The sequence below is a fragment of the Podarcis raffonei genome, chromosome 15 (assembly GCF_027172205.1).
Source record: "Podarcis raffonei isolate rPodRaf1 chromosome 15, rPodRaf1.pri, whole genome shotgun sequence".
NCBI lineage: Eukaryota > Metazoa > Chordata > Lepidosauria > Squamata > Lacertidae > Podarcis > Podarcis raffonei.
In genome coordinates, this window is record NC_070616.1 from 17,189,793 (window position 1) to 17,211,943 (window position 22,151).

Consider the following 22,151-nt stretch of genomic DNA (forward strand, 5'->3'; position numbering starts at 1 on the left):
AAACTCAGGCTAAAGAAAAGGGGAAAGGGAAATGGAAAGAAACGGTGGGCAGCTCAGGTAATTTCCCCAGCCTCATTTCCACTCCCAAACAGCAACAGAAACAAGGAGTCGGTTTCCTCGATTATGCCGTACAACTGCAAAGAATGTGGGGATTTTAAGTGCAACTCTTCCCAAAGTAGTAGCAGCAGAAAATGTACCTGTCTATACATTCTCATTTCTGCAAAACTATTAAAGCCAAAGGAGTCCACTCCTATGAGCAATCTTTTGACATCTCTGCCCAATCCAGTTCAAATGACAGCCTCAACTCAATCCCAAGAATTGAGTCGAAATTCTTCTCTAGGCTTTGCAGAGGCAGGGTGCCCTGCCAGTTCCAATCCTCTTTGAATGTATGACACTTCTCTTGTCTACAGCCAGACAGTTTTAGAAAAAAGGGGGCATCATGGTACCTATTTATATTAGGGATACTTTGAGGGTCCAGCTCACCTCATATCTAGCATTGTAGTGTCCATATTTTGCTCAGGATTCCAAGGAACGTTTTCAAATCTTTATAGTGTATCCCAGATTTAGGAAACAGTTGCATTAGATTGCATTAGATAACAGTCTATTATTATCGGTAATAATTTGACAAAATGCATCCAATAGCTTCTGAAATATTAACTAATCTAACAGCTGAGTGTACCTGAAATCCATGCTTTCCCCTCCACCAAGTGGTCAATTCTTTTGGAGGCATGTCGATGACTGACACAATGTCTCCCACCTAGAAATGCACAGCATAATTTTCTTACTTTATTTTGAAAAACATTTTGTTAATAAAAGTACAGTTTCTATAGGACTATTTTAAAAAATTACCATTGTGAACATATAGTACCAGTCTCTGCCTATCTATGGCATCAACATTTACAAAATATGAGCTAATGCACCATCAATGCCATACAATGCACATTTTAACATATTTGCAAGGGTGATGCATTTAGTAGTAGTTAAAAGGCCCAAAGCTGTTCTGATTAAAATGCAAACTGAGGAGGAATACACCTCAGAATCATGAACAAATGTGGGAAGAAAATTTGAACAAATGAACTTTTTAAAAAATGAATAACCAGTACTCACTTATGTATTATCTCCTCTGCCCAGCACCGGTGCTGCCCCCCACCCACCATGGGGTTCAGTGTGATATGCTCCTCCAAGTTAAGTTAACAATGCATTAAAGAAATGTGATGTTACATCAGCGGGATGGAAAGATGAGAGAAGGCATTTAAGTATTCCTTTGAGATGACTTGTCTAACATAAAACATTTAAAGTAGTTTGCACGAGTCACTGAGTGCTTGCAAATGACACCAGCAAGACTTCATCTATGCATGTGAGGTTCTTATTATTTGCCCTTTGAGCCTTTCAGACACACCGCACTCATCTTTTTAAGCTTATCTTTGCCACCAGGAGGCATGCATTTTTTTAAAAAAATGAAAGCCAAGCATTTCAGGAATTTAATAGGAATCTGTGGGCCACCCAAAGTGCTTTAGATGGGTTTGTACCAAGTGGTGCAGCCATAAAACTGCCAGCACATTTGCAACGTGAAGCAGGCTTCGGTATGGTTTCAAATTGGATTGAGGTCAATGTGTTGAGATTCTTGCATTGCAGGAGGTTGGTCTAGATGACCTTCAGGGTCCCTTCCAACTCTACAATTCTATGATTCCAATTCTATAAGCCAAGTTTTAAAGGTAAAGGATCCCTGACAGTTAAGTCCAGTCGCGAACGACTCTGGGGTTGCAGCACTCATCTCGCTTTATTGGCCAAGGGAGCCGGCATTTGTCCTCAGACAGTTTTTCCGGGTCATGTGGCCAGCATGACTAAGCTGCTTCTGGCAAAACCAAAGCAGCACATGGAAACACCATTTACTTTCCCGCCCAGACGGTACTTATTTATCTACTTGCACTTTGATGTGCTTTTGAACTGCTAGGTTGGCAGGAGCTGGGACCGAACAACGGGAGCTCACCCTGTCGCAGGGATTCAAACCGCTGACCTTCCGATCGGCAAGCCCAAGGCTCAGTGGTTTACACCACAGTTCCACCCGCGTCCCTAAGCTATGTTTTGGCCACAAAGAAATTTGATATTTATCAGAGTTGCACTGACAATATCTTACTGTATGATATGTTTAGTCATGTAATCTGTCTCTCACACAGGAAGATGCTATGATTAGATATGGCAACAGAAGCCTGGGATAGGGGGCATTATCCAAACTTTTAACAAGAATCTGTTGCTTTGATTTCCTATTATAGTGGTACCTTGGGTTAAGAACTTAATTTGTTCTGGAGGTCCATTCTTAACCTGAAACTGTTCTTAACCTGAGGTACCACTTTAGCTCTGGATTCATTGTTTTAATAGTTGGCCTGCAAATCCTGGTTCAAGGAAAGCTTGGCACCCTTACTGCTGATGCAACACCAGGTTTCAGAGTGGTGGCAGGTAAACTTGCATCGGAGAGAGGGCATGCAATTCTGCTGCTCATATCTTATCTCTAAGCCATTTTTAATATATCCATTAACATTACATTTGCACTAGTTTCAATTTGAGACAGGCTGATAAATGAAAACTGATTTTAATGGCAGGACATTGAATGTTCCTTTGAATTGTACCAAGATTGGTTACTATTGTGATGATGGCATCAGCGGTTAAACCGTTAATTTCTAATAGTGTGCATATATCTTAACTGGGAAAATAATATCCAATTTATTATGCATTTCCTCAGATACTACAAATGGAAAGGCGATGTTTTGAAACATCCAATGAACAGCTGTTTGAACATTCCTTAAGATTCTGAAGAATACTGCCTCAGAGCATAACAGATGATAGCAGCACAGGCAAGCAAGCAATCAGAACATACGCAGAGCACCCAATGGGCATTAGCTAAAAAGGATCAAGTTTTCAAAAGCAGTCAGGGGAATATTTTCATTCAAATACTCAGCCCAGCTGCCAGTGTGAGGCTTGTGTCCAGGGTTTAAAAGAAGCTCTAAACTGAGCACAATAAGCTTCTTTGGAAGGAAGAGGGGTGAAAATGGGTCACTTATTTTCATGCCTAAACACGGGGAAAGTACTTATACAAATCTGTTCTCAATGCCCATTTTCTTAGCAGACATATTGTTTAATGAGCATGGGACACAAAACCACAGGGGAAACATTTTTCAGGTTATGTTATATATGCAAAGATAAATGCTGCTGGACTCCTCAGTATTGAATTTTTAGAATGTTGGCTAGAGGATGTGCAAAAATATTATTATTGAATATATAACTGATTTAATATGTTCATTCTTATTTCCAGAACACATTTAACATGCCCAAAAATCCTTATTAAATAACTGCACAAGCAGTCCTAGGCTAAGTTCTTCCTGCTGCATTTGATAAGGAATACATATCTGTTCATTGCTTACCTCAAAGGAAAGTTCATCTGCTGCCTGAGCAATGTATCTTTTAATAACATGGGCAGCCGCAATAGCAGGGACATTAATGGATGATTCCTCGTGGACTAGAAGGTGATTCCCCTTGTTGTCAATCTGTAAGAAAATACACCATAGACTGTGAAGCAGCTGAGAACATGTGGCTTTGTAGACTAGTTCTGTCACTGTGTGCATGGAGGGAGGTGGGGTTCATGTTGGTTGACAGACACAACAGAGCTTGAAGAGTTCCTTGTAAAAAGAAGTACATTAGAGGCAATATAAGCACGAACAGGTTTCTAAAGTACAGGTTTCCTTTTCACCTATTAAACAGGAAATGGAATTGTGCATCATTGTTTTATTGCAGCATTAGCACATTACTGTATAACCAGGTCTCCACTTCGCTAGGCTCTGCTAACCAGTTTCAACTCCCTGTTCATATTCCTTAGCCACACTGTAACAGCTAACACTGATATATTACAGTGCCATTTGGCACAACCAACATTTAAAAAATGAATACTAGCTTGATGCCTGCATCTGTTTTCTAAAATGGGAGGAAAATGCAATACATTGAGATAACTCCCTTGAATACTGAGACAACGGAATGGAAGTTAAATCACACCATTTCCTAAAGGATAGGCCTCCTCATATAGCAATAAAAATATTGAACTTGTGCACCTTTTTCTTTTACCACAACATGTTTTAATAAACATCTGAATAACCCTTCTTGACAACAAAGGCAGTTTAGTAACAGGCTGGCAGATTTTATGGTAGTATGGAAAGGCTGTTCATAAGAACTTTTATTAATGGCTTGGGGGGGGGCATTCCAGCCTTTCTATTGATAGTTCTCTCTACTGCTCACATATTACAACCTTGGTGTATGACCTATGTGTATATCCGCCCCAGCCTGATAATAGCAAAAGTGCTGTTGATTTAAAAGGTGTCATTATCTTGCTTATGAATTTGTTTCACTCTCGTAACACAGTGCCAGGAATTTTAGGTGTACAACTAAAAATGCACAAAATAAGAATGTGATAAAACATGTTATCATACGCGTACCAAGTAGGCATCATCAGCACGTTGGGGGTTGCAGCTTTTTGCTGAGTACACATTCAGTGCAAACAGAGGATTACAGTACTTCTATTTAGGGCCCAGGGTGATATTTTTTTTAGGGGTGGAAATTGTGAAATGTGCTAAAAAACGCTCACTCAATCAGAATTGAGGCCAGGAACCAAGGCTGAATTTGATTTGGTTTTGTGACACCATATAGTCCAATCTGACTGACTACACTGAATCATCAAGAAGCCTATTCAGAGTGACAGCAGTGCTTCCAACCTCACTTTGATTTGGCTTTGTGATGCTGACATGTTGCCAAGTCTGACCACCTGTGGCACAATATGACCCATGTTGCCCACATGATCATAGCTGTCAACATTTCCCCCTTTTTAAGGGAAATTCCCTTATTCTGAATAGGATTCCTCGCAAGAAAAGGGAAAGGTTGACAGCTATGCACATGATCCCTAATTTGGAAGACCTCCCTCGATTCTAAAGAAAAAAATACATATTATTCATATTAGGCAAAGAAACAGTTTCAAAGAGGCAACAACAGAGTTAAGAGGGATACGGGAGTTGTGAAACATCACCCCCAAAGTCCGTTTTTGTCCCCAATGTTCCACACACTCCTAGCATCATGGCCTTCAGGGCGCTGCTCGGGAACAAACCTAAATAACAAGTTAATCAATGTTTGCCATTTACAAGTTGCTGTACCTATTCAAATGAATAGAATAAAGGAAATTCTTAATTCTGTTCCTCAGGGCAATTCCAGGTTCTGCTTGAGACCAGGCTACCTAAGGGATTGCCTCACTCCTTTCATTCCTGTCAGGCAAGTGGACTCTAAGAGGAAGGACTCCCTCCTCGGGGAAAAGCCCCAAAGAGCCGCACACATGCTCCACGCGACTTTTTAAAGGGAGCGCTGAGCAGAGCCTCCCGCCTGCATTCGCTCCATAAGACGCACACACATTTCCCCTTACTTTTTAGGATGGGAAAACGGCATCTTATAGAGCGAAAAATACGGTAGCTGGTACTAGAAATTGTGCGTTTAGAGTTGCAGAAGCAGCCTGGAATCATGCCCCAGCCGAAATTAGGCAGGTGCCTAACATCTTCATGTTTAGGCAGCTAATGAAAATGTTTTTGTTTAGAAACGTTTTCCCTGAACGATGAAGCAGTCAGCTGTGGAATATTAGCTGTACAATGGTAGACCTCCCCCCGCCCCCCCATTATTTCTAGAGTTTGTCTCTTTTCCAATCTCTCATGTTATCTTGTTATGTACCACTTCCATAGTCTCTCGCAGTGAGGCAGTTTATAAATATGTAAGTAAATAAATAAATAAATCATGTATCATGCTTCATATATTATAAAACAATTCAGTGGTGGGGGCTTAATCCTTCTAGAATATCTGCTTCTTTGATTTTAATCTTATATGGCCCTCTGCAACGCTACTAGAATAGAGGAAATTGCTATAAGCAGCAACTTCTAGCTTTGTAACATTTTATACTTGTGCTCCATTTGCAATTTGCAAGGTTGTAATACAAAGCATCTGACAAGCTAGCAAAAACCCAGGCACATTATGCAACACAATGTCATATACCCTACAGTACCTCCATCCAGGTGAGGGCAGGACCACAGTTAATCTTGTTTCCAGCAATGGATGAGAGTCGTGACAGGTAAGCCATCAGCATCTGGGTGACAAGCTGCAGAGAGTGAGGAAGGAACAGTATAATTCTGCTGATGCAGAGTATCCAAGTTTCAGACTTCAAGATGAGCCAGTCGAAGCCAACAATTTGCTGGAGAAAGCATAAAAATATTTTCCTGCCTCCTAGGATTCTGTGAACCAGGGAACTAGAGACATAAATAATAACTGCTACGCCTTATAACCTAAAAATGTTACCAGATGAGAGACTTCTTCTCACTAGATACCTTAGATACCTTCCATTTGCCATGAATTTCATCTGCCAAAAAAAGAAGAGTATATCTCCAGTACAACCCATGCTTTCCCGTTGGCACATCAAGTATGGCTCAGTGGGGGTTCCTGCTAGGGATTATGTGGATTGATTTGCTTTTCGTTTTACGTGCAGACCTGAGAATTGCTGAGCAAACATGAGGCTCCTGTTTTCTTGTAACTGGAATGCCCTTTGTAACATCAGATAACAAGTAATTTGAACATATTTTTCTGAATTGTCGCAAGGAGTAATAAAATACTATCTCTTAAATGGCCTTAAGAAAAAAGAGAACTTTCTGATAGTAAGGGTTGTTCGACAGTGGAGTTGAACAAGAGGCGGTGGACTCTCCTTCCTTGAAGTTTTTAAGCAGAGGTTGGATCAACGTGTGTCATGGATGCATTGGCTGAGATTCCTGCATAGCAGGGATTTGGACTAGATGACCCTCGGTGTTCCTATGATTCTATACTGAATTAATTATTCTGAAAAATATGCTAACAAAGCCATACAGTTGTGAAGTTGCACTTGGAGAGGCAACACTTTTTATTGCCCTTATACTTGGCATATCTTAAAAACATAAGAACATACATTTTTTTTGAAAGAGATTGCGTACAGGGTTTAATTTTTTTTAAAAAACCAACACCTGAACTTCATAAATTTCAAAATAGTTTGTACATGATAATCCAGAGCATCACATATCTTTAAGAAAAAGTGGGGATATTCCCCATGCCTAACAGTTAAGTTTTCCTGTAAAAGAACACTCCTTTTTCTGTTCATTTCTTATAGTAAATGTTTAGAGAAATATTGAACATTGAAAGTGAATTAAACTCTAATAGGCAGCACAACCCTCTCTTTCTGCTGGAAAAAGCATGGTTGTAGATTTTAATAATTTGCCTACCTCTTATCTGAGCTCTTTCTTCTTGTTTGAAAGCAATGAACTGCTCCCATAGTTACTACTAAGAGCTTCCCCATATAGTTTAGATAACAATAAAATTTTCATGTTAAAAGGCAATTAAGAATAATAATAGATAATAAAAAGGCATAATAAAAAGGCAACATGCTCCTGCCTGCCCGCAGCTTCCTTAGCTAGTGACAACCATAATATTTTACCTCTGGGCTGTCCTTCAAAGCATCGGAGCGGGGTAGCTCCGAGAGCTGGGAGAAGCGCCGGTCATAAATACACAGGTGAAGATGCTTATCAAGCACTCTGAAATCTTCATAGCTGCGCTTCACAATCCAGCTCTTGCCCTGCGGAAGAAGGAACAGAGTACTCAGGTGTTGTTTTTGCTTCCAATTCCCTTTAGCAAGAAATGGCACTTCTAGAAGAAACCCAAGGCAAATGCCTCTGCCGTGCTGTCAACTCTCCTAAGCAAATGAGAGTTTAAACCCATGAGGTTTTCTTTTTCCTTTCAAATTTTAGCCTATGTGGAAACTGCCAAATGCCCTAATACAAAATGAACTTGGTATGTTCCTAGTGTTACTTCACACATTTCTGAATCCACACACACAGAAACCACTGTTCCATCTGGCCCTATAATGCCAGTTCCAAGGAATGGAATCTCCCCAAAGTTGCAGGTAGGCATCTTGGGCCTTATCTTCAAGATAAGGCCCTTTTAGAAGGTGCTCTGCCATTGACTGTGCCACAAATTTATTTCTACCTCTTGAAAGCATATAAATCCAAATATATTCTGCAAAACACATAAAGACTAAGGCTTTGATCTGGCATTTGGTTTCAGGAGAATGTAGAACTAAAATCAGGTAGAGCTTGAAAAGGATGAAATGAAATCATTATTGGAACCTGAGTCAGAATCTACCAGTTTGCATGCCTTTAAGAGCAAATGAAACATATGTTATGATAGCAAATAGAATATTCCCTAATTATTATAGGGATGAATGTATTTTGCCAAATTTTCTTTTTCTGAGGCTCATTTTTATGATCTTAAAGTCCGGTATCAGAAAGCAATTTGATACATACGTCCAGGACACAAATCAACATTCATATTTGAATATCAGCTCAAATCCTGCATCTGTTTTCAAACAGATACAGCACACTGTGATATCTTCTTTGACTACTGAGACATTGGAATGAAAGTTGGTGCTCAACCCCAATATCATCAAATGAAGCAACAAAAGTGAAAAAAGACAATGCAGTGAATATCTTCCTTGAAGATTATGGCATTAGAACCAGAGGAATTGTGCAAGTTTAGGACAGCATTCTGGAATTCAAATGTCAGCTTGATAACAGCATACATTTACAAGTGGTCTAAGTTTCCCTTGAAGATTACAGCATCACAATGAAAGGTTCAACATTATTAATTTCAAGTTCTAGGCAGTTCAATTTCTACATCCCTTGGGGGGGGGGCTGTAATAGGATATCTGAAGCAAAACCTCTCAAACACTTCTTTTCTGCACCAATTACTCTTTATTCAAGTATTTATATATAAGTATCTGTTGTAGAGGGACGTGGGTGGCGCTGTGGGTTAAACCACAGAGCCTAGGACTTGCCAATCAGAAGATTGGTGGTTTGAATCCCCGCGACGGGGTGAGCTCCTGTTGCTCGGTCCCTGCTCCTGCCAACCTAGCAGTTTGAAAGCACGTCAAAATGCAAGTAGTTAAATAGGTACGGCTTCAGCGGGAAGGTAAATGGCGTTTCCGTGCGCTGCTCTGGTTCACCAGAAGCGGCTTAGTCATGCTGGCCACATGACCCGGAAGCTGTATGCCGGCTCCCTTGGCCAATAAAGCGAGATGAGCGCCGCAACCCCAGAGTCGGTCACGACTGGACCTAATGGTCAGGGGTCCCTTTATCTTATCTGGTGTATACTGATACATAAAATGCCAATAAACCATTCATTCAACCAGAGAGCATATAAAAACTTTCCAAAAAGTATTGGTTGTGTAACATTAAGACTCAACAACACAACAATACACAACGGTAGTAAAACAGTTGTGTGTGCATGGCTGAAATCAGGTTGCTTTTCTCCCCACAATTCAGTCTCACTAAGTACTTCTTGCAAGCTATATCCATGTATTAGATAAGTATCTGACCACTGTGTTTGCCCAGAGAAATTATTTTATGAACCTGAAGAGGAACAAGAGCATATAAACAAGTAACACAAGAATAATAAAGAGTTTTCAGCATCCAGCTGCAATGTTCTTCTGTTTTCCTTGATTAAATCTGTATCTGAATGGCAGGCTGAAAAATATACAGCCTAAGTCTCTTGCCATTTGAAAAGGGATTTGCTTCTTCTCTCAACACTTTATTAGATTCCCATCTCTCTTTACAGCTTGTAATTTAAACAATTCACTCTCCGTCACATCCCATGTAAAATATATGATAAGAGCAAAAGGTCACAGAAAGGAAGGAGAAATAAGAGGAGACTCTGGGACTAGTGATGATTTCTGAATGTTAGAAAATTGAGTGCAATAACCTAGCATAAATCTGTAGGAGGCAGCAATATTTTAGCACCCCTAACACTAAGTGGTGAAATATTTAACAGCCAACCAATGAAAAGTATGAAGCAAATGAATATGCGGCTCTTTGAAGATAACTACTGAACCAGCTAACAGCATAAATTAATGCACTTAGCCTATCTCCATGAATGCATTATGTGCCAAATGTGTCACTTAGTGGTATAATAGCACCTTTCACCTAGATATCCTACAATTACTCATAATACATCAATGCCAACAACAACTTTATTTGACTACTGGCATGACTCAGTTTCAGGGTGGCAAACAGGCCAACTCAAGGTCACTGAAAAAAGATGCAGTGGCAGAGCAGCACCTGGCCTGCTGGATATGCAGATGTCACATTCCTGACTAGTAGGTTTACTGCACTGTCCATGTGTGGCCCTAAAGTCTTGAGAGGTTGGCATTAAGCAATAAATCTTCCACCTTCCTTTTAAGTGAATAACTGTTTTTATGATGGCATGGCCTGACTCAGGTGAATTTACTGCAGAAAGGGCAGGGAGGGTTCTGCTCAGAGATTCCCAGAGTAGAAACTGTTTTTTAGCCTGTTGGTACAACTGATTATACTTCTATATCTCCTGCCCAAGGGTAGAAGATTAAAGGGGTGCTGGACAGGGTGTGAATCGTCCCTGAGAATTTTTCTCGCTCTCCTAAGGCAACAATCCCTTGTGATGTCATCTAGCAGGCTCAGGGGACAGCCCATTATATCCTGTGCTGTGTTCACCACCCTCTGTAAAGACTTTCTGTCTGTGGCTGTCAAGTCAACATACCACACTGTGATACAATATGAGAGGACACTTTCTATTATGGACTGGTAGAAGGAGGTCATCAATTGTTGTTTAACGTTGTTCTTTTGCAAGACCCTGAGAATTTAAAGGAATAAACTCTCTCCACACAACCCCCCCCCCCCGATATACAATGAGGCTAGTTCCCCTCTCTTCCTCTGAAAGCGCAACACCATCTCCTTTGTCTTGCTAATATTTAGGTGCAAGTTATTGTCTAAGAACCATGTAGATACTTTTTGAACCTCCTCCCGTACGCTGATCCATCTCCACCTGTAATTAGACCCATTATGGTAGTATCATCTGCAAACTTAATAATTGCAGTGGATGGATCAGATGAAATACAGTCATATGTATACAACGAGTACAGGTAGGGATTCAGCACACATCCCTGTGGGGTGCCAGTGCTGAGCTTCAGGGAGGTAGATGTAACAGGCCCAATCCTCACTGTTTGTGTCTGATCCCTCAGAAATTCTTTAATCCAGTCACAGATGGTAAAAGAAAGGTCTAGTTCCATCAGCTTTTTGATAAGAATGTCCGGAAGGATGGCATTAAAAGCTGAGCTATAATCAATAAACAACATTCTAACATAATTCCCCGGTCTCTCCAGATGACTCGCTGCAAGGTGAAAGGCTGTAGCTATGGCATCATCTGTTGACCTATTTCTCCTATAGGCGAACTGATGTTTATCAAAATCCGGTGGAAAACATGTCCTAAGGTGTTGAAGGAACAATCTCTCGAAGCATTTCATCACTACAAATGTTAATGCAATAGGTCTGTAGTCATTTAGGCACTTAGTTGCTGTTTTCTTTGGGACTGGGACAATGGTGGCTGCTTTCAAACATGATGGAACACAAGCCGTTTGCAGAGAGATGTTAAAAATCCTTGTTAGGACCCCTGCTAGTTGATCGGCACAGTTTTTTACCACTATCCCCAGCACCCCATCTGGACCAGCAGCTTTACTGGGATTCACCGCCCTCAATGCAGCTTTCACTTGATGGTCATATAGAAAAAGTGGCTGAGAGTTTGTAGGCTGGCAGGCAGGAGCTAAGATACCCCATCTTTTTACCTCATAGCGGGCGAAGAAGATGTTCAGCTCCTCTGCCAACAAATCATTGGCCTTAACAGTGTTCCTCATATTGCCCTTGTAGTTGGTGAGATGTTGCAGTCCCTTGCCACACTTGTTTCATGTTGTTATCGGCTAGGCAAAATTCCAGTCCCTTTCTTAATTTACCTTTTTCACTGCAGCCATACACAGGCCCAGCCATAAACCACGACTTTACATTTATGAGCTAACTGCACCCATTTGCTCTAGGCTTGCAAGCAGAAGGAAAAAAACCATAGTCCTTTGCTTAGCATTTAGTTTAAAACAGAGATTCATGACTTGTTTTGCTCCAAAAGGAAAAGGAAAAGGAAAAGGAAAAGAAACCAGGAGAGAATGTGGTTAACTTGTACTAAATTGACACTTAGTGCAGCATAAAAACACCTAATTAGGTCACTTAAATAACAAGGTGCTTTAGAGTGTTCAAACCACTTCATGGACAGGGCTATCCACATTGCAGAGGACAGCCATAGCTTGTTTAAGGCCACCTACACAGTTCATAGCAGAGGTAGCTCTACAGCTCAGCTGTAGCCACTATGTTAACATTTGACTCTAGCTGAGGAGCCAATGTATTTTCAAGCTGTGGCTGAATGCAGCCTTGCTCCATAAAGGAGGTCTACATGGACAATCAGAAATCCTGCCAAGCTAAGTCATTCACTGCAGCCCTAATTGATAGCTTGTCCTCTTAGATTTCAACAGAGATTTCCAATTTCCCTTCATATTTAAATGAAATACATTTGGATATAAGCTAATTGGTTTAATTGAAACTTCTCTCTAGACACACAATGAACTGGAATTAACTGCTATCCATCTGAACCTATCCATTACAGGGAAGCATGCTCATATGATTCTACATTTAACTGCACCATTGCAGTTCTTTCTCTAATGCCCTTCAAGGTCCTATGGTGTCTTCATTTCTAATACTTTAACTTCATGTTACTGATGGGTGTGATGATAATGACAAGCAACAAACAGGTTGCCATCTTCAAGTCACTAATGAATGCACAGCAAGGTAATATAAATCTTATGAATATCTCCATCCAAGTAAGGTTGAGACTAGTAGATCAGCCAAAGGTGATAAAACAAAATGATACAAGAGCTATTTGACAGGAGTTAATACTTGCATTTTGATATACCAGCATATATGGAAGCAAGAATTAATCAAATTCTGTTTCAGAAAGGCTTTCAGAACAAACTAAGGAGAAAGTGTGTATGACACCACACATTCTTGTAAGTTATTGAAATGCATGTCCTTTCATAATAAACAAACAAACAAACAAATATCAAAAAATCAAACATGGAGAGAATTATTCTTTGTAGAAATATCTTCCTCAAGCCTTTTTAAAATAACATTTTCTTTTTTCTGAAAACAAGAGGGATATTACAGGAGCATATTAAAAACTTGCTACAAAATGTCAAGATGATCTCCTGCAGCACAGTCAAGTGCCATATCTAATTATAATAACATGTCATTTATTGGGCAACAGTGGTCATGGGAGGTAGAACCATTACCCCCTTTTCCCTCCCCACCCCTTTTTCCTTTCATGTCATGTCTTTTAGATTGTGAGCCTGTAGGCAAGTCTTGATTTAATTTATTGTACGTAAACTGCTCTAGAAGCCTTTTCAGCTGAAATTGGGATACAAACGCTCTGTGAGTGCATGTGTGTGGCCAAGCTAAAGCCACCATATATTTAAATTAAAATTAATAGTTACAATGCAATCGAATGGTGTTTGGCTTTGGTAGTACAACTGTGTAAAAACTTTTTAACACACAATGGCTGAATCCAGATAAGTGTGCTAGATTTCACTGCAGTCAAACCAACCTACTTGGGAGCCAACCCAATCTTGCCATGTTTCTGCCTTTTGCACAGCTGTCCATCCCATGGAATACAGTATGTTTTCCAGCAGCACTCCAGGTTTTTGAAAATAAAAATGGATTTTTCATGTTAACAACTGCCTCCACCCCCCACCCCCCCATACAATGACCCCTTAGTATAGATGTTGGCAGAAATGGATCAACTATGCTATGCTGGCTCACTGCCATTTTGATATATTTGTATTATAAAAAATAAAATTGCAGGTTTTTTTTTTAATTCTACTACTTTTGGGGGATTAATAGTATTGAGTTGCCAGCTGAACCCAGAATGTTTGTCTCAAGTTTCACTTGACATGGAGCACTGCATGTGTCAAAAGAGTATATATACTCATTGCTTCAATGTTATTGAACTGCTGTATTAATACTAAATGAGGAACAGCTCTTTTTTCAAAAAATATATCCTGAAAGTCATATTGCTTGAAATAGCACTTCATTTTAAACCACAGTTTACTGTTAAAATGGAAATTGCTCCCGTGTCACTCCATCTCTAGCACAAGTTTAGTATTATGTCTAAACTGAGGACAGATATCTGTTCTGTTCAAACAAAAATTGTTAAGTCAAGAACATTGACTTAATGTCATGGTTTGCTTGGAACATAGCACCAAACTAAGGATTATGGCTTGCTGTTCCTGTTTGCACTAAGGTAGGAGTGATACGGGGGCCATCTGCATCTTCATGGTAAACCATAAACTATGGTTTACAACAATAAGCAAATGCTGCAATTATCAGAAGAAACTGGGTGTGCTTGGTGTAAAAATGTCAAGCTACAGACTTCCCTTAAGGAACACTGCGTAAGTGTTCACAAAGCTAAGTGAAGAAAGGTGAAATAATAATGGCAACATAGCCTAACACATAACTCAGAGCACTAAAGACAAAACCAAGGAGATTAAATATAATGGTAGAGTCTAACCTGGACTTCTCTAAGCTAAAGAGGGGTTTAACATATGTCAGGCATAGGCAAACTTGGCCCTCCAGATGTTTTGGGACTACAACTCCCATAATCCCTGACCAACCCAAAACATCTGGAGCGTTGAGTTTGCCTACGCCTGACATATGTAGTGACTGCAAACAAAATATGAATTACATGAAAGAGAAAGTGCTGGTGATGCTTTGTCCACATCCACCTCCACACCCACACACCACAGTTTCATCTGTGAGGAAATTGAAAAGGATATGGAGAAAGTGTATTTAGGGCAACTGTAGTATAATTTGCTAGTCAATTAACTGCTGGAAGAATTTACCTCCAGGTGATTGGATTCCCAAATTTACTTAGCAGAAATGGCCTTTCCATTCATCTTTGGCCACTTACACACACACACACACACACACACACACATCTATATTTCCACCCCAATTCAGTCTACCAAAGCAGAATTCAGATATATTTGTCCACCAGGGACTGTATCTGGGAAGAGATCAGAAATAGGCTTCTGGTTTATACGCTCTTTGTCCTATTCCTCTCACCAAGGGAGGAAAGAAGCAACTGAAAAGGGAGTCCTCACACTGATTTGACCATGGGATTTGGCATCTGACCAGTAACCATCAGGTGAGGTGGGGGTGGAGTGAGGAGAAGCAGAAATTAGTGGGGTTGGAGAGGAGACACTGATAAGCTCCCCAGCACTCTCTCACTTGACTCAAGCAACTCCTCAATTACCTGTAAAACAATATTTAACACCAAGGAAAAACCATGTCATAAAAACTTATTATGCACAACAACACCCCCTCCTTCCAAAATAAACATTTCCAGACTGTAACATGTTTAATGGGATTCTGCCAAGTCAGGCAGAGTTTGAGCTGGCCACATTAAAGTAGCAGTGCTTGAAAGTTTTTTGTCTGATTATCTGCTGCAGATTGAGTTGACAAACTAAAGTACTTTCAACAGGCTACTCAGTGAAGGGAATGTAACAGGTTTTCCAGTCCAGGAGTTCTAAACAGCAGTGCTGGGATGACTCATTTCTTTTGCTTTCCACAATGCTACTTTCATTTGCAGCAAAATGCTCCTAAAGAGCTAAAACTACTGAAAAGTATATAGATTTGGGCCGAGCTAACAAGCTAGCTTCTGGATGCAATCAAAACTATTACACCATTCCAATGGCTTATTTCATCTTAGAACGCTTCAAAAACTACTGCAGCAAGCCCAATATCTGTTGTCATTTATAGTGATTATCCCATATTAATTTCCTTTCATAGCTGTTCCAACTTTTTTGACCTGATGTTGATGACTGATTCAAAAGCAATTGCCTGGGCACATTTACACAGGCCATGAGACTTTGTAGAACAGAGTTGGGAACACAGGAAATATGTGTTGTGCTAGACACTGCATGTATTGTAATTGTATATATTGTACTTCATTGTATTACAGTTTGAATTCCATAGAACTCATATTATAATACAATAAAATTGGGAACTCCTGCACTAAAGCATCCACAAAAATTGGCTGCATGGGTTGCCCAGGCTGCTCTAGTCCTCTGATGGCCCCACGTGTCTTAACATGGTACCAAGCACAAGCCAAATAATCCAGACATTTCTCTCTTGGTTTAAATGAGCATAACTCTTAACATGTGGACACAGCTCCTGAACTGCAGAGTCTGCTAGACAGAAAACTGGAGCTGAAGGCACATCAACTGCTCCCTGCTGAACTTGACACCACTGAGCAGCATCATTGCTGATCATGTACAGTATGTGTGCCAACTATCATGCCCAGGATAATCATTGTGGATTCTCAGTTGATCCAGAGAACTAAGGATGCTTCACTTTGTAGTGTAACATGCAGAGTCTAGTCCTGCTTTTCACTTTGAGGAAAGGCTGTCTGGTCTCTGCCTAATCTTTGTCTTCATGCAGGTTGTTCACCTCTGTTCCCACGACTCCCTACTTTACAGACTGAATAGCTGCAAAATAAAATGGTTTACGTGTGTGCTATCCTCTCAAAACCTTGTGTCTTAGAATGATTAGTAACAGCATTCTGCTTTGTTCAACTCTACAGATGAAAAATATGACCTACGCACTCAACAACTGGTATTTAGTTGAAACACCTGCACCTCATGCAGATAGGATAACTGCCCAGGTTTTTCAAGGCGACAACCTTGGGTACAGCCTAACAGATTCCACAGGATATGGCACTAGGCAAGTAAGAGAGAATCAACAAATGGTTAATCCACATTTTCATTTTGATCCTCAAAAGTTATTTGCCAGGCATAGAAACAAATGCTTCAATAGGTTATATTAAGGGTCATCTGCCATCTTCTATTTCTGACATTGTTACGCCCTGCTTCGGTCCACTGAGTAGCTTTGCTCAATGAACAAGTTTCAAAAATTAGGAAATGAACCACAATATTCTGACAACTGAATGCTAAATCCTGAACCATCATTTCATTGGTTAGTTTAGGAATACAAATAACCTCACTACATGTGCAATCACTACAGAGACACAAGGACACATATACGCATGAGACTGCAATTCCAGGATAAATATTGTTGCAACCGATATAGCAGAAGTTTACATTTCTCATTAAAATCTCAGCATTTCTCCTGATTAAATCTTCAGTATTCCTCTTACCCCACAACAAAGAGTGGAAATGTGAAAAAGCAGGACAGCAGAATATCATATAGTACATGCAGTGTTTCATAAAAGTCATGGGGAAGGTAAAGAAAAGTCTTATTGCTTACCTGACAAGAGATCTGTACAAGATAAACTAGTTCCTTGGATTCACAACCATTCCTTGTTACTTCATTCTGTTCCTCTGGGAGCGAAAGCTACTCCAAGCAGCAATTGGGGGGGGGGGGGGAGAGGACAGAGAGAGAGACCAGGTTAATTAACAAGAAGCATACAAAAAGAAGGAAGTTCAGGTGCATCTTGCTCTATGATGTTTTGTAGATCAAGGAACTTAAACTTGTACTTTTTATCAGACAAAATATTTCACATTCCCTAGAACATAAATCTTTGTATATACTGTTTATTTTCTACACCAAACTTTTAAAAAATAAGCACAGTACGCCAGTAAGACAATTCAGAGAGTTCAACACAAAATATTAAATCCCCAGTCACCAAATACTGCAAAATTCATGTTCAGAGAGGCATTCACACAATCTGCTATGAATATTTATGGGGATCTTGTTGTAACTAACCACTTCATTATATTTTAAGATGCTCAAGCAGTCTCTAAATAAAAGATGTCTAAATTCTAATGAAATTGGAGAAATTTACGGTCACATGATATTTTATAGCAGAAATTTATCAAAATAAAAAGGCAATAAACACTCTATGGCAAGCATCCCCGAAGAGAGCTATATAATCTCAAATTATTCTTGAGTAGACAAAGTTGCCAGGCTTCACCTTGAAAATTCACCCAATCAGTGGGACTTGCTTCCATGAGCAAACAGGTGCTCAGCCTCAGTAAAGTATCCTCCCTTGACTAGACAGAATTTCCTGAATATTAACTATTCCACTATTAGTTGTGTATACCATTAGCTATATATTTCATAAAGAAATGAAAAATAGATCACAGCCAAAAAACATCTTTGCCAGACTTTTAATTTATTTTAAAAGGGAATTCAGAGCCCATTTGGAACATATCCTACTGTCCTGGGTTTGTACCATCTATTCAAAAACAACAATGCTGCACAAAATATATGAAAAGTGCACTGTATGGAACTTAAGCAGGCCAAAAACAGACTATAAAAATGAAAATATAGCATTGATTAGCAAAGACTGTGAGTAAACATTCCATAATATAGGGCATCTCAGTCGTGGACGATTATAATGACAATACAAGGCACACTGGACTAGGCCCCTGCCTGTGTCAACCATATTTTTAAGACCTCTCATTCCCCCACCCTTCTGAATTCACAGTGTGCAATCATTCCTAACATAGGGCTGGTCAACATCCCAGCAACATCTGGAGGGCAGTAACTCCCATCAGCCCCAGCCAGCATGACCAGGGATAATGTGAAGCCCAACAATATATGGAGGCCACTATGTTAGCTAACCTTGTACTAATGCAACAACCTAGAAAAGACCGAGAAACTAAAACAAGATACTCTAAACTCACACAGCCAGGTGTCAGGAGCTGCTGGGGTCTGAACTGGAGCCACAGAACTGTGAGGCGGCCTCAGGCTGGTCAATGGACCGTTCTGAACTGTAAGGACTCTAAAAGACTTTCCAGTTTCAGTGAAGCCTGAGCGACAACTCCTTCCAGAGCTCCGGTGCGTTCCTGTGTATCCTCTAGTTGTCCTTCATTTCTGATTTCTGGCATTGTCCTGACTGCTCCTCCTGGACTCTGGTTCCTGCTTGTTCTTTGTCTCTAATTCCAGGAGTGCTCTTTTTGTCTTCAACTCCATGGCACGCATGGCTCCCTACTCACTTCAAATTTCTGCCTACGGCTGAGCCCGACCACTAAAATGAAATAACAAAGCTACTCCTAACTGCTTTAGCCACTTGCCTTCAGTAAGCATTAATTGCTAGCAGAAACATACAGGAAAAATGACGGAAAGAAGAATAAAAAGTTGTATTGAACTATAGTCAGCCACACTTTGACAGTAAATGGAAAAGCTTATGCTTTACCTGGCAATAAACATATAATTGTATCATGGAAACTAGAAACTTTTTAAAGTTTTCCAAAATGGAGAAGTCTCAGCTTGCTACTCTGCAAGCCAAACAAAAACTTGCAGCTGGCATGACGGCTGTATATAATCCAGTATTTTATATTGGGGGGGGGGGAGAGAATAGAGGGAGAATAAAACATTTTAATGTTTGAGATCTACTTCATTAACTAAGGGTCAGTTCCAAAACCATTCTTCATATCTAGGAACAGTCATGGCCCTTCCAAAGTCACATGAGTATCTCTGTTTGCGTTAGGAGCGCAAGAATTTATGAAGAATCCTGCTTGATCAGGCCAAAGGCCCATCTAATCCAGCATAATGTTCTCACAATGGCCAACATTTGTCCCTGAAAAAGCCCACAAGCAGGGCCCAAACAGAACAGTGTTCTCCTCACTTGTGATTCCTACAGGTATTCAGAGGCATTCTGCCTTGAAGAGTGGAGGTAGAACAGAGCCATCATGGCTAGTGGCCACTGACCCTAAATACATCTACTTAAAGTAAATCCCACTGATTTAGCTGAAATGATTTATGCATATCATTGCTCAAACAGCATCATGAATTAAAAATGTTTCATGAACACTGATTACATACCACTTTCTGCCAATACATCCCAATTTCTCCTGAAAAGAATTCGTGATGCTCAGGCCTACAGATGTCACTTAAACTATCCTCTTCCTATTATATAATCCCTTTTCCCTCAATTGAGAAAATGGGTCATCCCATTTTCACAAGCAGAGGGGTGCAAGTGACCAATTTATTTTCATGAAAAATTGTCCAATTGCTGACAATACTAAATGAACTGTGGCTGTAGTAGAGCAATTGCTTTCATAAGATTAACATACTATCTAATATCAGATGTTCTGATCAAAACAAAGAAAGCAGTGAAGTGCCAAAAGAAAAACTAAGGCTGCAGTCTTACACACAATTGCCTGAAAGTAAGTCCTAATGCTACTTACAAACACAACAACAGTGCCTCTTTCTGAGCAGACAGTCTTGCATGGGACTGCATTGCAATTTTGTTATTCAACGCAATATGTAATGAATAAAGCATGAAATAGATTCGACATGAAAGCAGTTATATACAGAATTTTGTTTAAAGAGCTCTATAATAATTCAAAAAAGGACATTTTATTCAGTTTTCTAAGGCTATTTACTCCATTGTTTATACTTCAGTTCTAAACCTATCTCCATGGAATAAAATCCCTTCTGTTGCAGAGGTGCCATCCAAGCAAACATGCTCAGGATCTCACAGCCTTAAAGTGCTTTATCATCCAGAAAGTTCATGAATCTCATACTTATTTACAATGCATTTTTAGGACAGCATGTGTACATTTGTTCCGGAATTCAATGCGTTGTTTGTGAATGAGTGGTAGTGGCATAAGCAGCAAGCAACCAAAAACCAACAAAAAGAGGATGAAATGAGATTGAACACTCATCAAGGTCTCCAGGACAATTAAGCAAAAACATTTTCAGTGCTGCATATATAAGCAAGCAGTGGAAACAATTTCAAATAATCTCTTCTCTCTAATCAAATTTTGTGCTATCACTGTATGAATCTCTCTCAGTTGAGCAGATTTTGGGCACTATTTTATCTGGATTCAGAGGCCCGGTTCAGGCAGAAACCATTGGTGTTTATTATGACACATAAGCCAGCATTAAACTCATGAAGGAATGAGGTTCAGGAAGTAGGGAGCTGCCTTTTACCAAATCAGAATATTGTTCCACCTAGTTTGGTTTTTCCAACACTGACTTGCAACTTCTCCAGCAGGACTAAACCTAGGATCTTTTACATGAAAAGCATGTTTCCTACCACTAAGCTATGGGCCTTCTGAGTTAAAAGTTTCTTTTGCACTAAGGAGCAAACTATGTTTGGTTGCTGTGTTTGCAAATAGTGGTTTGTTCAAATCACAGCTTAACAAGCCAGAATATCAGTATCCTGGGTTGTTAAAAGACTGTGGCTTGAGCAAATTACTATTTGCAGAGTTTGGAAACAACAGCAAACATCAGAAGCAGCATATTTCTTGAAACCCAGGAAGGGTTCTCCTGCGGTTTTACAGACACGAGCTTCACCTGTTGACATCATGACTATAGCACATCACACCCCTATTTTCACCATATTTCTTTCTCCTCTGTAGAAATGTATATATATCTAAGTTTGTACTGGAAAAGCAGTCTTAAAAGTTGTGTGAAAAATAGCTCAAAGAAACAGGGCAAGAGGTGGGAGTGGGCAGTTAAAACTTAATTACTGCTGAAACATATCTAAGGCATAACTTTTCTTAAAATTTATTAATGATAGTAAATGCAAGTTCCAATAAGGAAAGACAATAGGAAGATTTAGACAATATATTAGAAAAGGTTTTGACCACAATAGAATCAAAGAAGTGAGCTTTTTATCACTGTGTTGCTCTGCAGAGCATCTCTGGAAATGGTTTTAATAACTACTCAGATATATAATATGTGCAATAACCTCTATGCTGTCAAACCTTTAGCCTTCAAATCCACATGATTTATACAATGAACCTTCTAAGAGGTACTAGGAAGACCCACAGAAAGAAGTAAGTCTGCTACTAAGAGATGGCACCAGCAGGCCTTTTCACTCTCTAATAAATTCACTTCTTTAGAGCATAATCTACCATGCATCAGGATTTTTACAAACTAATTTTCAATGGAAGACACGCATCAAGGTGTCCTTCCGGCCTGCTTCTAGCACATACCGTGTGTGTGTACATTTTCACTGCCATAACCAGTAGCAGCACTTTCACATATATATGGGAGTCAGGATCAAGGCTAGTACATCATAAATGCTAGTCATGCTCAGAGTAGACTCACTGAAATTAAGACAGGTGACTAATGTAGATCCATTAATTTAAACAGGCCTACTTCTGAGTAGATGTTAGTTGAATGAAA

The 22,151-nt window shown here is 39.8% G+C and overlaps 1 protein-coding gene across 6 annotated transcripts in view; it reads right to left on the reverse strand.

Moving 5' to 3' along the window:
- ARHGAP32 (Rho GTPase activating protein 32) overlaps positions 1 to 22,151 on the reverse strand; it is a 201,342-nt gene that overhangs the window by 61,057 nt on the left and 118,134 nt on the right. For all 6 annotated transcript variants that reach the window (XM_053367597.1, XM_053367595.1, XM_053367600.1 and 3 more), the window contains 5 exons: positions 17,313 to 17,399; positions 7,529 to 7,666; positions 6,080 to 6,172; positions 3,420 to 3,542; positions 680 to 757 (listed from right to left, as the gene is read on the reverse strand). In XM_053367597.1, coding sequence (XP_053223572.1) covers positions 680 to 757; positions 3,420 to 3,542; positions 6,080 to 6,172; positions 7,529 to 7,666; positions 17,313 to 17,399 — 519 coding nt within the window. The remainder of the gene's footprint in view (positions 1 to 679; positions 758 to 3,419; positions 3,543 to 6,079; positions 6,173 to 7,528; positions 7,667 to 17,312; positions 17,400 to 22,151) is intronic.